The 14,269-nt window shown below is 40.2% G+C and overlaps 1 protein-coding gene across 4 annotated transcripts in view; it reads right to left on the bottom strand.

Annotated features, from left to right (window-relative positions):
• CLCN3 (chloride voltage-gated channel 3) overlaps nucleotides 1-14,269 on the bottom strand; it is a 58,596-nt gene that overhangs the window by 17,158 nt on the left and 27,169 nt on the right. For all 4 annotated transcript variants that reach the window (XM_027899354.1, XM_027899356.1, XM_027899355.1 and 1 more), the window contains exons 2-7: nucleotides 13,076-13,233; nucleotides 10,678-10,777; nucleotides 6,692-6,879; nucleotides 5,905-6,027; nucleotides 4,349-4,555; nucleotides 23-103 (exon numbers count right to left, since the gene is read on the bottom strand). In XM_027899354.1, coding sequence (XP_027755155.1) covers nucleotides 23-103; nucleotides 4,349-4,555; nucleotides 5,905-6,027; nucleotides 6,692-6,879; nucleotides 10,678-10,777; nucleotides 13,076-13,233 — 857 coding nt within the window. The remainder of the gene's footprint in view (nucleotides 1-22; nucleotides 104-4,348; nucleotides 4,556-5,904; nucleotides 6,028-6,691; nucleotides 6,880-10,677; nucleotides 10,778-13,075; nucleotides 13,234-14,269) is intronic.

Raw genomic sequence — 14,269 nt, 5'->3', positions numbered from 1 at the left:
TCAGTGCCATCTCTTGACATACCTCCTCCAGACTGAAAAGGACTCCCCCAATTGGGGCTCCAAAGGCTACAGAAACTCCTGCTGCTGAGGCAGCCGACAACACCTGGAAAAGAACAAAGATGAGTGTTTTTTTGCAGTTCGTTACATGTTTTAAACATGAAGAACAGAATCTTACTACAGCTGTCAGTTTCTTCTATGTTTCTGTTAAGGATACACATATTTAGTAACAGAAAAGCATGAAGTTACTGTATGAGAATGCTCCTTAGATGTGGAGAGTGGCCACAGCAGCCATCAGTCAGGCACTAGACATGACAAAGCCAAGGACACTGCTCACAGTTCAGAGTTGAAACTGGCCAGTGTCAGATGAAAAGAAGGGCTTTTTTGAGTACATTAATAGCAAGAGGAGGTCTAAGAAAAACATTGAACTGACACTTATTGAAGATGGTCATCTGACTAATAGGGACGAGGAAAAAGCATAGGCATTCCATGTTTTTTTTTCCTCACTCTTTCTAATAATACAGATAGACTTTGGGCTGCCTGGTATCCTGAGTCAAATGACCACAAGTGTGGGAACAGTGACTTTCCATCTGTGGCCACTGAAATTTTAAGGGGTCAGCTGTATCAGCTGAATGTTAGTAAGTCCATGGAGCCTGATGGGATTCTTCCCAGAGTACTGAAGGAGCTAGTGGATGTTATGGCTAGACCCCTCCACCAAAGCTCTTAGGAGTCTGGGGAGGATCTGGTTGACTGGAAGCTAGCCAGTGTGAGTCCAACCTATATCAAGGGCGTGAGGGAAGACCCAGAGAACTAAAACCTTTTAGCTTAGCCCCCAACTTCCACAGTTTTCAAGGAGCTGAGAAGATTATAGTGGCTACCACTGAAAGGCTTTTAAATATTAAAGCAGTCATCAGGTACAGTCCACATGGGTTCACAGAAGGAAAGTCCTGTTTAACTAATTTGGTATCTTTCTATAATAAGGTCACTTGTCCAGTGGACGAAGTGAAGGCTCTGGATGTAGTTTTTCTGGATTTCAGTGAGGTTTTAGATACTGTCCCTCACATAATCCTTCTGGACCAGTTGTCCAGCTGTGGAATGAACAGCTGAAGAACTGGGTGAACATCAGGTCTCAAAGAGTTGTAGTGAATGGAGCCCCATTTGGCAGGTGACTGGTCACTATGGGGTGCTTAACTAATAATAAGCACCATGAACAAACCATACTAATAGGCCTCAGCCTGTCTTAGCAAGAGGCCTGCTTGCACGTTGCGGGAAAAGTACTGAGCACTGATATCAGGCTGCAAGAATGTCAACTATTGAGATAATAAGGAGGAGTTTTTGGGGAAAGATGAAGATTTCATAGTGTGTGCACAGCTGCATGTAACCAATGATCAGGGTGTTAGTGATACATGTTTAGCTCATGATTCACAACATTTAACCAATGGTTTAAAGGTGTTCACACGCTGCAGGGCTCTGAAGATACATAAGAGTCTGGGTTATGTAAATAAAGTGTAACATTCTGCTTAAACCATATTGGTTTGTGTGCATTTGTTCACCGTGAGCTCCTCCGCCAAAAGGTCACCAACATTCTGTTCAGTGTATTTAAAGACCTGGATGCAGGAGTTGAATGCACCATGTGTAAATTTGCTGATTATGCCAAACAGGGACGTGTTGACTCTCCTGAGGGACAACAGGCCTTGCAGAAGGGTCCAGATAGACTGGAGCACTGGGCAGTAATTAATGGGATGAAATTTAATGAGTCAAAATGCTGCACACCTAGGATGAAGTAACACCAGGCTCGAGTATAAACTGAGAGAGGAGTGGCTGGAAAGCAGCCCTGCAGAGAGGCATCTGGGGGTGCTGGTGGGCAGCAGCTCAGTGTCGGTCATCAGTGTGTTCAGGCAGCCCAGGGGGCAAACCCCATCCTGGGGAGCATCAAGCACGGCACAAACAGCCGGTCAGCAGAGGTGACTGTCACACTGCATTCGGCCTTGGTGGGGCTTCCCACGTAGTGCTGCGAGTGGTTCTGGGCCCCACAGTTCAAGAAGGATGTGAAGGTCCTTGGCTGGATCCAGAGGAGGAGGACAAAGCTGGTGACAAGGATGGAAGGAGTGTCCTGGGAGGACTGACTAAGAACATTTGGCTTGTCTAGTTTGGAGGAAAGGAGGTTGAAGGGCAACCTTACTGCTCTCTATAGCTGCCTGAGGAGTTAAAATGGAGAGGGAGATGCTGAGCTCTTGATGTGTCGAACTCTGTGATATCTAGTGATAGGACACATGAGAATGCTTTAAAGCTGTGCCACAGGATATTTAGACTGGACATCTGGAAGCATTTGTTTACTGAGAGGGTGGTCATACTGGAACAGTCTTCTAGAGAGGTGGTTTACAACATGCTTTAGCTTATGGTCAGCTCTGAGCTGGTCAGGCAGCTGGATTGGATGATCACTGCAGGTTCCTTCCAATTGAAATAGTCCATTGTTTTCTACATGTGCATGATGGAGAATTCCATCAGCCACAAATATTATTCAAGGGACATAAACTGATTACGGACTACATAGTTTTTTATATCAGTCCTGGAGATTTGCACTCAGTAGTCTTTAAGCAAAAACCCAGAAAAAGAACTGAGGTGAACTGAGATTAACTGAGAATAGGAGGAACTAAAGCAGCAACTGGTCCTACACCATCATGGATGAATTATGTTCAATATATGAGGATGGTTAGTGCTAATTATAACAATACTGCATAAATTCCTTGTAAGAACACTGACCCCTGGGTAGTAGCCCTTAACACACCTGTTGAAGAATACACAGAGAAACTCAAAGAATTATTACACTATTCTGAGATGAGCAGTTAAACCACAATAAGCTAAATGATTTAAGAATGCAGAGATATGAAATATGAAGAGAACCAAATTTTCCCATGTTCTGCAGTCTCATTCTAGAAGTAGAGAAGTTGAGCAGAGATCTGAAGCACAGCTTAGATAACATCCTTTTTAATTTTACAATACAAAAATCTTATTGAATTAATAAGAATGTTAAAGCTTGCTATTCTCTATGACTATACTCACTTCCAATAGCATGGCTCCCTCTATTGGGTTTACATGACAAGGTTTTGGTAGTAGAGGGGTTGCAGGGGTGGCTTCTGTCAGAAGATACCAGAGGCTGCCCCATGTCCTACAGAGCTGGCTCCAAAATGAATCTGTCCCTGCCCAAAGCTGAGCCTGTGAGTGATGCTGGAAGTGTCCCTGTGATAAGATACTTAAACGATACGAACCACTGCACAGCAGCTTTCAGAGAGTGGAGTGAGAAAAATGTGAGAGCAACAGCTCTGCAGACACCAAGGTTAGTGAAGAAGGAAGGGGAGGAGGTGCTCCAGGTGCCAGAGCAGAGATTCCCCTGCAGCCCGTGGTGACACAGGTTGTCCCCCTGCAGCCCATGGAGGACCACGGCAGAGCAGGCTCCTGGCAGGAGCCATGGCCTGTGGAGAGGAGCCCAAGAAGGAGAAGGTTTCTTGCAAGCACTGCAGCCTGTGGCTGATCTGGGCTGGGACAGTCCATTCCTGAATGACTGCACCCTGTGGAAAGGACCCATACTGAAGGAATTTTTGAAGCAATGTCTCCTATGGGTGGGACCCCACACTGGAGCAGGGGAAGAGTATCAAGAGGAAAGAGCAGCAGAGACGAAGTGTCACCTTGTGGGGGCTTTGGGATAGAAGAGTTAGGAGTGAAGCTGAGCCTGGGAAGAAGGGAGGGCAGGGGCAAGGTGTACTTCGTTTTTTATTGCTCACTATTCTACTGTTATTAAGTGGCAATAAAGTAACTTTCCTCAAGTGCAGCCTGTTTGGCCTGTGATGGTAACTGGTGAGGGAGGGATCTCCTTGTCCTTATTTTGACCTATGAGCTTTTCATCTTATTCTCTCCTGTTGTCTTGTCAAGATAGAGGGGTGAGAGAACAACTTAGCAGGCACCAAGTCTAACCCACCACCACTAAAAACATCAAACTGAAACAGAGCAGAAAAACACTGTTGTTACCAGGAATACGTTGTTCATGGGTTCACAATACTGTGCTGTCCTCACAACTGAATACTCATTAATTACCAAAACATAGGGCCAAGAACAGAAAGAATTTAAATAAAATCAAATGGTCTCTGAGATGGGAGAAATGCAAACTGACGTGGAAATTATCTACCTTTGAGAATGCTAGGGATGATACATTGTTCTTAACACAATTAATAACTACTGATAAACACAAAACACTATTCAAGAGAAAAAATACTGTCTTTTAAACAAATCAATGTAAATGCACAGATATTTAATATTTACTAATAATTCTAAAAATGTTTTGAAAAAAATTTACCTCTCTTTTTTTAGCTTCATTTGTACTGTATTTTGGGAAGAGGTAGGAAAAAATATTCCCACAACAGCAGGCCACATGTACCAAGGGACCCTCTTTTCCTAGACTCAAACCTGATGCGACAGCCAATACTAATGTAATTGTTTTTATCATCAAAGTCCACTTCCCCAAGTAACCTCTGATGATGAAGCCACTCAAAATAGTTTTTATCTGGAAGAAATAATAAAAAAAAATTAATATGTTATTGCATTGTGCTTTCTGCAGAAAATAATTCTATAATTTTAGGTGCAGAACTTCAAAAACGAGCCTTTTCAAATGACTGACTTTATCACACTTTAAAACACATATTGTTCAGATTGCTACACTGAGTCTATCTGGTTGCCTGAGGCTTTCCATTTGCAATTTACTCTAAAACACTGGACAATAACATACAACATTATCAATTACATTTAGTAGCAAATTAATTTGCAGCAGCTTCTAAGACTGCATTCATTTCTTTATGATGTACATTATCAAGTGAAAGGCAGAAAACTTCCAAAGGAAAAATAAACCTGCAAAAACTATACCCAAGGTGATCTATTTTAGCAATATCCCATTTGCACCAATATTATACCTCTGTTTTCTCTTTATGTTTTACCATCATGACATAAAAAAATAACGGTAGATTTCTTGACATAAAAATGGAAAAGATCAGCCTTTCTCCACCAGGAAAGATGTGCCACTTGCCTAAGGTATTAATGTACTTAATGTCATATTACTAGCCTGGAAAATATGTCCATATATAGGAAATAATATAGTTATCATAGGAAACGACAACCTGTCCATAAATAGGATGTACACAAAATACTGGGCAGCTGTGCCTAGAAAGCAAAGACAGCTAAATCTAGAAACAAATTTAGGGTGACATCTTCTGGAATAATGGCACAGGACTACTCCAGGCTTATTCAGAGGTAGGCTTTGTCCTTCAACGTCTACAAAACACACATATAAAGAAATATTTACAGAAAGACTGAAGAAGTGAGACTGACCACAATTTATTTGACTTTGGGTTTTTCTCTCCCATTTTGTGGATAGTAGCAGACAGCAATACAAACAGCGAGTTTTTGAGGGTATTACACATTTTACATTGTGACTGTGTTGATTTGTGCTAGTTAAGGCGACTAAAGCCACTGCAACAAAAGATCAATTGCTGTATCCAAGGACCTGTATTCTGTCAGTGAGTCAGTATTCTCTTACCTCCAAAAGGAGGGTGAGGACAGGGGGAGGTTTGGAAATCACTCTTCAGGAGTATACTCTCTTAAGCTAAACACTTCCTTAAAAAGCGGTCCTGACAGAAGCATGGAGCAAAATCTACTGACTCAGGAGATTCTCTTACATTTGGGGTATTTTTCCCAGAAACAATTAGCACAATTACGTGTTTTCAATCTGAACACTTGTGTTAATAGATTTCTTAGGCAGGGTGCTCCCTCTTCCTTCCCCAACCCTGTAAGGCAGCAGTAATTTTCACGTTAATACGAAGCAGCTATAATATATATAGATAGATATTAGTTAGACCTCACCTCAGGTATCCCTGAGCCACAGGCATAGGGAGCAAATACCTTCACCAGAGAAACTGCTAAGAAGGCAAAGCTCAATGCCCAGAAAATGTACATTATGTAGTTCATTATGTATGAACCTGGACCCTGAAAGCAAAATAAAAAGTCAGAAAATAAATTTGACATAGGAGCAAAATTACTACTTAAAATAATCCACAACTACTCTTGCTGCAAATACATTTACATGCACATTTTAAGGACAATAATTATTACCAGGTCAAGAGAGAATTTTGTTTGAAAAGCATAAAGCAATGACATCAGCACAGACTGGGTTATAGAAGGTATAAATTTTTCTAACATTTCATCTTAAAAAGAAAAAATAAACATAGCACAGGTGTGTTTTTAATAGCTATTAGCTGCTAAAATCTGCTGAATACTGAGTAAACCCTTATTTAAAAAAAAGAATTGTGGTAGAAAAAAAGAAAAATCTATTCTTATATATCAGAGGACACCATAAATGTAATTTTTATTTATTTTATGTACAGCTAAGATGAGGAATAGAAGTTCTCGCGTTATTAACAGTTCTATACTCTTGTAACTTCCTTACACCTGTAACACTCCAAGGCCCCTTGCAGTTCATGAAATACACATGTATTACACTATAACCTATTAATCAAATCAAATGCTTAAAAATGGTGCAGGCAGTCCAACCCAAATCTGGGTTTAGAACCCTAAACTAAAGTTCATTATTTTTTTTCCATATTCACACAAATTGTTGTGCAAGATCATAAAAGAATGGGTATGTACTCACTTCTGCTTGCCCAATTATTAGTTCTGCCCATGTTTTCCACTGCGGACATTTATCTCTCTCTTCAAATGTGGTCTCGTTTGAACCCCAACAACACTGCTCATGGTTAAACCACAAAGCACTAAGGCAAATGCCTTCCTTCAAGTCAGTCATCCAGTCAGCAGCAATGTCAATCAGGCCTGCCAATGCCCCTGTTGTAGAAACAATTTTGTATTAATGTTCTTGTAAATAAGAATAACACACAAGCTAAAATGAAGAAATGTGTTGGTATTCACAGATGTAAATTGAGACTACAGAAAACCTAATTAAATAGACATTAATATATTACTGAAGTCCTGTTCTCAATATGGTAACATTAGTATTTGGTGAAGAACTGAGTTCTTTGTATATTTCCCAATTAAATGTGGGATTTTTTCTTGCCTTTTTTTCCTTTGTTCTCCAACAGTCCACTGAAACAAAGGAGTTAAGAGGACTATTATTGTGATAGGGCAGTTTATTTGGCACCAATCCTGCTGGAGACAGATGGGATTCACCTGTTTAAAAGGTGAACAAGGACTCCAGCCTGTGAGTTGGCAGGGCTGCCTGAAAGGGCTTTAAACTAGGTTTGAAGGCAGAAGGGGATAAGACTAGGTTCCCTAGAGATGAGCCTGGGGGCGGCATGCCAGAGTTAGGGGTGAAATTGATAGTCCAGCCGAAGTGCATGTACACTAATGCATGTATGGGTGACAAGCAGGAGGAGCTGGAAGCCATTGTGCAGCAGGAACACTATGATGTAGCTGCCATCAAGGAAATGTGGCGGGATGACTCACATGACTGGAGTGCAGCAATGGATGGCTACAAGCTCTTCAGAAGAGCAAGGAGGCAGTGGGGTGGCTTTGTATATTAAGGAATTCTTTGACTGTGTAGAGCTCTAGGATAGTGATGATAAGGCTGAGTGCTTGTGGGTAAGAAGTGGTGGGGGAAGGCTAACAAGGCAGACATCCTGGCGGGAGTCTGTTACAGACCACCCAGCCTGGATGAAGAGGCAGATGAAGTATTCTCTAAGTGGCTGGCTGACATTTCACAATCACTAGCCCTTGTTCTCCTGGGAGACTTTAATTTGCTGGATGTCTGCTGGAAACTCAACACAGCAGAGAGGAGGCAGGCTAGGAGGCTCCTGGAGCGAGTTAGCTGACATAGCTGGTAAGTGAGCCTAACAGAGGCTGTGTCCCACTAGACCTGCTATTTACAAACAGAGAAGGGCTGGCAGGAGAAGCAGCGGTCAGAGACTGACTTGGGCACATCGTCCAAGAAATGACAGAGTTTTCAGTTCTTGGTGAAGTAAGGAAGGGGGTCTAACCTCTACCTTGGACTTCCGGAGGGCCGATTTTGGCCTGTTCAGGACACTGGCTTAGAGGGAACCCTTGGGAAACAGACCTTAATAACAGAGGGGTCCAGGGAGGCTGTACATTCTTCACGAAGAAAATCTTAAAGACACTGGAGCAGGCCATACCTATGTGCTGAAAGACAAGCTGGTGGGGAAGAAGAGTGACCTTGCTGAACAGGGACCTTTCTCTAGAATTCAGGGGAAAATAGAGAATTTATGACCTCTGGAAGAAGGAGGGTTAGGCAACTCAGAAAGCGTACAAGGATGTCATTAGGTCTCATACAGAGAAAATTAGAAAGACATTATAAAGACACTAACAACAAAAGGAAGACCAAGGAAAGTCTCCCAGTCTTTACTGGATGTGGGGGGACAAACACTGTCGCCAAGAAGGAACAAAAGGCTGAGGTACTTAATGCCTTCTTTGCCTCAGTCTTCAAGAGAAAGACCAGTTACCCTCAGGGCAATCCCTAAGCTGGTAGATGGGGACAGGGAGTAGAATAGAACCCCTGCAATCCAGCAGGAGTAGTTGCCTGTTGTGCCACTTAGACACTCACAAGTCTATGGGGCCAGATAGGATTCACCCAAGAGAACTGAGGGAGCTGGCAGAAGAGCTTACCAAGTCACTCTCCATCATCCTAAGTCCTGTTTTACTTGGGAGGTCCCAGCCCATCTGTAAGAATGGTCAGAAGGAGGATCCAGGGAACTACAGGCCCGTCAGCCTGCCCTCAGTGCCAGAAAGGTTATGGAACAGATTATCTTGAGCGTGATCACAAAGCACAGTCAGAACAATCAGGGGATCACGCCCAGCCAGCATGGATTTAGGAAATGCAGGTCCTGCCTGACCAACCTGATCTTCTGTGACAAAGAGACCCACCTAGTGGATGAGGGGAAGGCTGTTGATGTAGTCTACCTGGAGTTCGATACTGTCTCTCACAGCATTCTCCCAGAGAAGCTGGCAGCCCATGGCTTGAACTGGTGCTCTCTTTGATGGGTTAAAAACTGGCTGGATGGCTGGGCCCACAGAGTGATGGTGAATGGTGCTGCATCCAAATGGCCTATCACCCGTGGGTGCTCCCCAGGGCTCAGTACTGGGGCCAGTCCTGTTCAATATCTGTCAATGATCTGGACAAGGGCGCACCCTCAGGAAGTTCACAGATGACACTAAGCTGGACAGGAGTATTGATCTGCTGAGGGTAGGAGGGCTCTACAGAGGGATCTGGACAGGCTGGATCGATGGGTCGAGGCCAATCATCTAAGGCCAAGTGCTGGGTCCTGCCCTGGGTCACAACAATCCCCTGCAGCACTAAAGGCTTGTGGAAGAGTGGCTGGAAAGCTGTCGGGCAGAAAAGGACCTGGGGTGCTGGTTGACAGCCACTGAACACGGGCCAGTGGTGTGCCCAGGTGGTCAGGAAGGTTTAAGAACCTTGGTCAACCAAAATCCAAGTCAAAAGCAGTATTTCAGTAGAACAAAATTTCAACCTAATTAATTAAAATACATAAACATAAGATCTCTCCATGACTGAACTCAAGGTTGCACCATTTAATATGCACTAGACACATACAACAAAAACCAGTGGAAACTGAAAAACCTAGAAAGATTCAAGACCAGAACTTGCTCACTTTGTTGCTCAGAAACATAGTAAAGCAATGTTAATATACATAGCAGCTTGGGGGGTGAAAACACAACCCTGCACGTTCCCACTAAAATTATCAAAAGCAATTTCCAGTAATTATACACTCATGGTCGGGGAACCAGAAGCATATAAACATGCTACAAACTCTGCATATGCATTAATTTATATATGATTTGTGAAGTGATTATGTATATATGTAAGCAGTAATTATACTGTTACCAAGCCTTTTTAACAAGCGTAGAACTCTAGAACTAATCCAATTTTCCCAGCATTTAAAGTAAAATGTCTGTTTGAAATACTTTTTTTGAAAAACTGGGCAGAAAGATTGTGATTTTTCACTCCTGCAGGTTTTGGTCACTTCAAAGTACACTGATCAAAAGCAGCACCTCCTGACAGTGGGGCCACAAACTATTAGATGGTTTTAGATGTAAAACTCATCCTAAAATACATTTTAAAAACAAAGGGAGAACTGAAATATAGGCCAACAAACTTTACGTGTTAAAGATAACATTTTCTGTGTAACACTCTCTGTAAAGGTATGATATAAATATATAGCTAGACTTTGCTCATGAATAAACACATGCTTTACAAGGAAATGTGCTTACCAAAACTACATATACACCAGAGCTACTTTTACAATCACTTTTCACAAGAAATCCTGTAGGAAAAAAGCGCAAAATTTTACAGAAAGGGAAAACACAAATCTTAATCACAGGACTAAGGAACGCTGATAGTTTGGTGGGTGGAAGTTCAAAAACTCTCAAGAAACTCATTAAATTCAGTGAGGATTTTGTTTTCCATTTGATCAGCAAACCCTCTCCTTAAAACACTGAAGCCTGTAAATTAAGACAGTCAGCTTTTTCCTTCTTTTATGGATTTATGGTAGTAGCCTGAACTAGTTCTTAGCCAGGATGGTGGACAACAAAGGAAAAACATAGCAACTATACTTGCTGACAAATACAAGAAAGAAATCATCTTTTTTCATTTACCTGATGCCAAACCCGTTAGCGTTACTACGAGCCATCCTGACCATGCATCGTACAAACTTTTTGTCATCTCCCATGCTGATTCTTTCTTCTTGCTGTTAATCTGCAAACAGAAATCATTTTGTATAGTTGTGTGTGTTTCTCTAACATGAATAAGAGAAAACAATTAAGCATGACATACAAACTGCGTGATTCAGGCTGCAGGCAAATATGCCCTCTCTTTAAATGACGAGTGTATTTAATGCTTTACATAGATAAATCAGCTTAGTCATTCAGACATCAAACACTGACAGAGAAAAGTAAATTTGCTTAATTTAAAGAACTAAAACCCAGGAAATGCATTATTAGATTAAAGGATTAATTTCTATGACGCATATCTAGACCATGTACTTGTAAAATTATTTCTCTCCTACATATTATTTTTTGCTGAACCTCAAATAAACTATTAGCCTACTACTAATAAGCTATTCCATAAGATTAAAATTCCTAAACTACTTCAAATATAAACATCTTTATCTTTAGACTAAAAACATATGAAAATAAAATGAAACCAAAAAAATTATAACTATGCGGTAATACTTCTAGAAAACTATTAGAAATGATGCCTTAAGTTATTGTACTGAAAAAAACAGCTGTTCTAATTTTAGCCTTACTTACTTTATGCACTTAGCCGTAATTTGTGCATAACTAGTTTTATGATTAAACCTTCATTATGTAATTGCATTGTATTCTTGTGGGTTTTTCATACGGTAAAAGAAGAATGTGCAACAAACAGTAAAACAAAACCAAACCAAGCCAACACAACTCAACCAACCAAAAACAAGCCAAGAAAGCACAACACTAGACAAGGAAATCTTGAAAACAATATCACCCCCTTCTTTTCGCATCTTTGATTACATGGCCAGTCAGTCTCCTTCATTCAGGGTATATTTATAAATTTCCCAGTAGTTCTGTCTTGTCTGACTTCTCTGGTCTTGGACATTAAAATGAGTAACAGCTGTGAAACTTCACTCTAGATTAACTATTTACAGGTGTGCTCTGACTTGCCAGGATTTGGTCAGGCACAGCATTCTACCCAATGGCATATCCACTAGACACTAACCTGCACATCTACAGTGTAAAAATGGCACTGTGTTAATTACTACTTAGATGTCAAATTATGAAATGAAGTATTACACGGAAACACCTTCTTACCTTTCATTAAAAGCATTCAAACAAGGTACGTGTTCTTAGATCAATTGTCCAAGGGTCTCTTTTCTTTGAAAAAGCACTAGATAGTGCAATTATGAATACTTTGTTTTTTTAAACTAGTGTAAGACTGGAGGTTTTTTTTACCATGTCAAAGTAAATCAGCATACACATCCTACATTTGCATCCACAAAGTTAAAAATGGCATCTCCAAAGAAAGCAGAATAATGCTATAGTTTTGGATGTGAAGGAACCTCTCCCCTCATCCCTCCCTACAATTACAATTAATTTTTAACTATTAATTTTGTTCAGTGAAAAATATTTAGGAGAAATCACATTGCCAAATCTGTGCCGTTTTTAAGGTCAATTAATGTGAGCATCTCAAAGGTTCGGCGGTAAGACTCTACGTAGCACATTTCCTTTTAAAATGCTATTAAACAAATTTACTATGTGAATGACAGTATCTAGCATGTTATTGACTAATACAACTTCAGTCTGCTTCATGAAAGAACTCCTTGCAGAGTACACTGATAAAGATGAACAGCCTGAACTTTGAAGATCCTCTGAAGAAATGACTGAAGAGGAGAAAAGCAGTTGTGTGATAGGAGAGAGGATAGTTAACATACATATTTGAGACTACTCTTTGGTTAAACAGATATATGCTGATGTAAGTGGTTAAGAGATGAGAATTTCCACTTTCCATAATTCAAACAACCACAGCAGTATATATATATATATATATATATATATATATATATACACACACACACAGAGATATATATACACACACATAGCAGTAGCACAGATACATTTGTGTCAGTATAAAAGCAATATACATCAGCCTTCACTGTTCTCTGCAAGTACCACCATAAGCACTACTGTGCTATTACAAATTCATCTACACGGGAAAGTAGCCTTAAATGCACTAGTATGCAAAAGAAGCAGTACTGTAAAAATGGTATTTGGGTGACCAGAATCTATTCCCACTCTACTAAATTACTAAATTAATTTCCTTTCCAAGTTAGAATACTGTTGCAAGACTGCAGGTGTCAATGAAGCAGTGCTTCTTAAACAGTATTCAAGCAGTTCTAGCTGATATAATTATGAACAAATTTGAAGTGCATGCACATATTTGTATGCGTTACTAGATCAGACCTTAATTCCAATATCCAAACAAAAATATTTTCCAAATACTGTTATTTATGTCAAGTACCCGTCTATGCCTTTCTCTGTCTTTGCACTTCTCTCGAACCCAGTCAATGGTATGGAAGTCATCGTATGTTCCTACTCCGGGAATTGGCTCATCCAGAAGATCCAGTAAATGTGTTGAACTGTTGATATTCCCTCCATTTGTCATCGTATAATGAGTTCCTGCAGCAGATAAAAACAGGAATAAATTAATTTTGTAACAAATGAAGCATTTAAACTCTGTTCATAACACTTTGACATACAAAATTTCTGAACAAGTAAATAAGACACTTCCCATAATATGAATATTCTACTGTCATTTAGGTCTCTCAGGGTTGCTTATCTCTTCTTTTCCCTGTCACTCAGCTGTAGGGTGAATTTGCATACTAGTGACTTTGTGTTTCCATTGGTTAAATAGGAATGTACTATTGAAATTGTTGTTCTTTTTTGTGTGCAGACTCCAGAAAAACTTCAATAGAACAAAGTGGAAAAAATCAGCAGCTTTGACCCACATTTAACTTGGTTATGAACTACCAGAAGAAAATCTGATTGTATGAAAACAAAATCAGGATGATTAGATGGAAAGTTCACAGAATCTTTATAAGCTGCCAGTTATTTTCAAATATACATTCCATTAATTACCAATCTCTTCTGCATGTCTAAACCAAACCTAAAATACATTATTAACAGATGATCAGTGCAGCTAAAAAGTAACAGAAAGCCAAATACTTATATTTTATTTTCATTTATTTATTTAAAGTAAATCACAGAACAGCCCTCAGCCACGAAAAGTTGGAAATACTGTATGAAAAAGATGTCTTCTGCTAATTTGTCATCACCAGCAAGTTCCTTCAGAAGCATCTCGCAGAGCAACAGCCCCAAGAGTATTTCTTTCAGTGATCAGAATAGGAAGTGCAAGAGGAATACTGAGAATTTTTCTCTCTTCAAAACTGATAAAGATTTACTTTTTTTAAGCCTTCAAATGCCATAAATTCTGTAATATATTGGGTTGGGGAGGGGGGGTGTTGGAGTTCCTGTGGTGTATTTACAGACCCCAAGTATAATCTTCTGCTGGACAGCTGCCTAAATATAACATGGACACCATCTGCCCACTCAACACAAACTTCTTTTGCAGAGTTATTGCTACAAACGGAACATTTATAATGAGATTAAGACAGACAATGATTTAAGGAGTGATTACTCTCACTTCTTTGACTAA

This window comes from Empidonax traillii, unplaced genomic scaffold, assembly GCF_003031625.1.
Source record: "Empidonax traillii isolate 1590-97213 ecotype Southwest subspecies unplaced genomic scaffold, ASM303162v1 scaffold661:size936278, whole genome shotgun sequence".
NCBI classification, from domain to species: domain Eukaryota; kingdom Metazoa; phylum Chordata; class Aves; order Passeriformes; family Tyrannidae; genus Empidonax; species Empidonax traillii.
The sequence above is the reverse complement of the archived record's forward strand: the minus strand, read 5'-3'. Positions and strand labels throughout refer to the sequence as shown.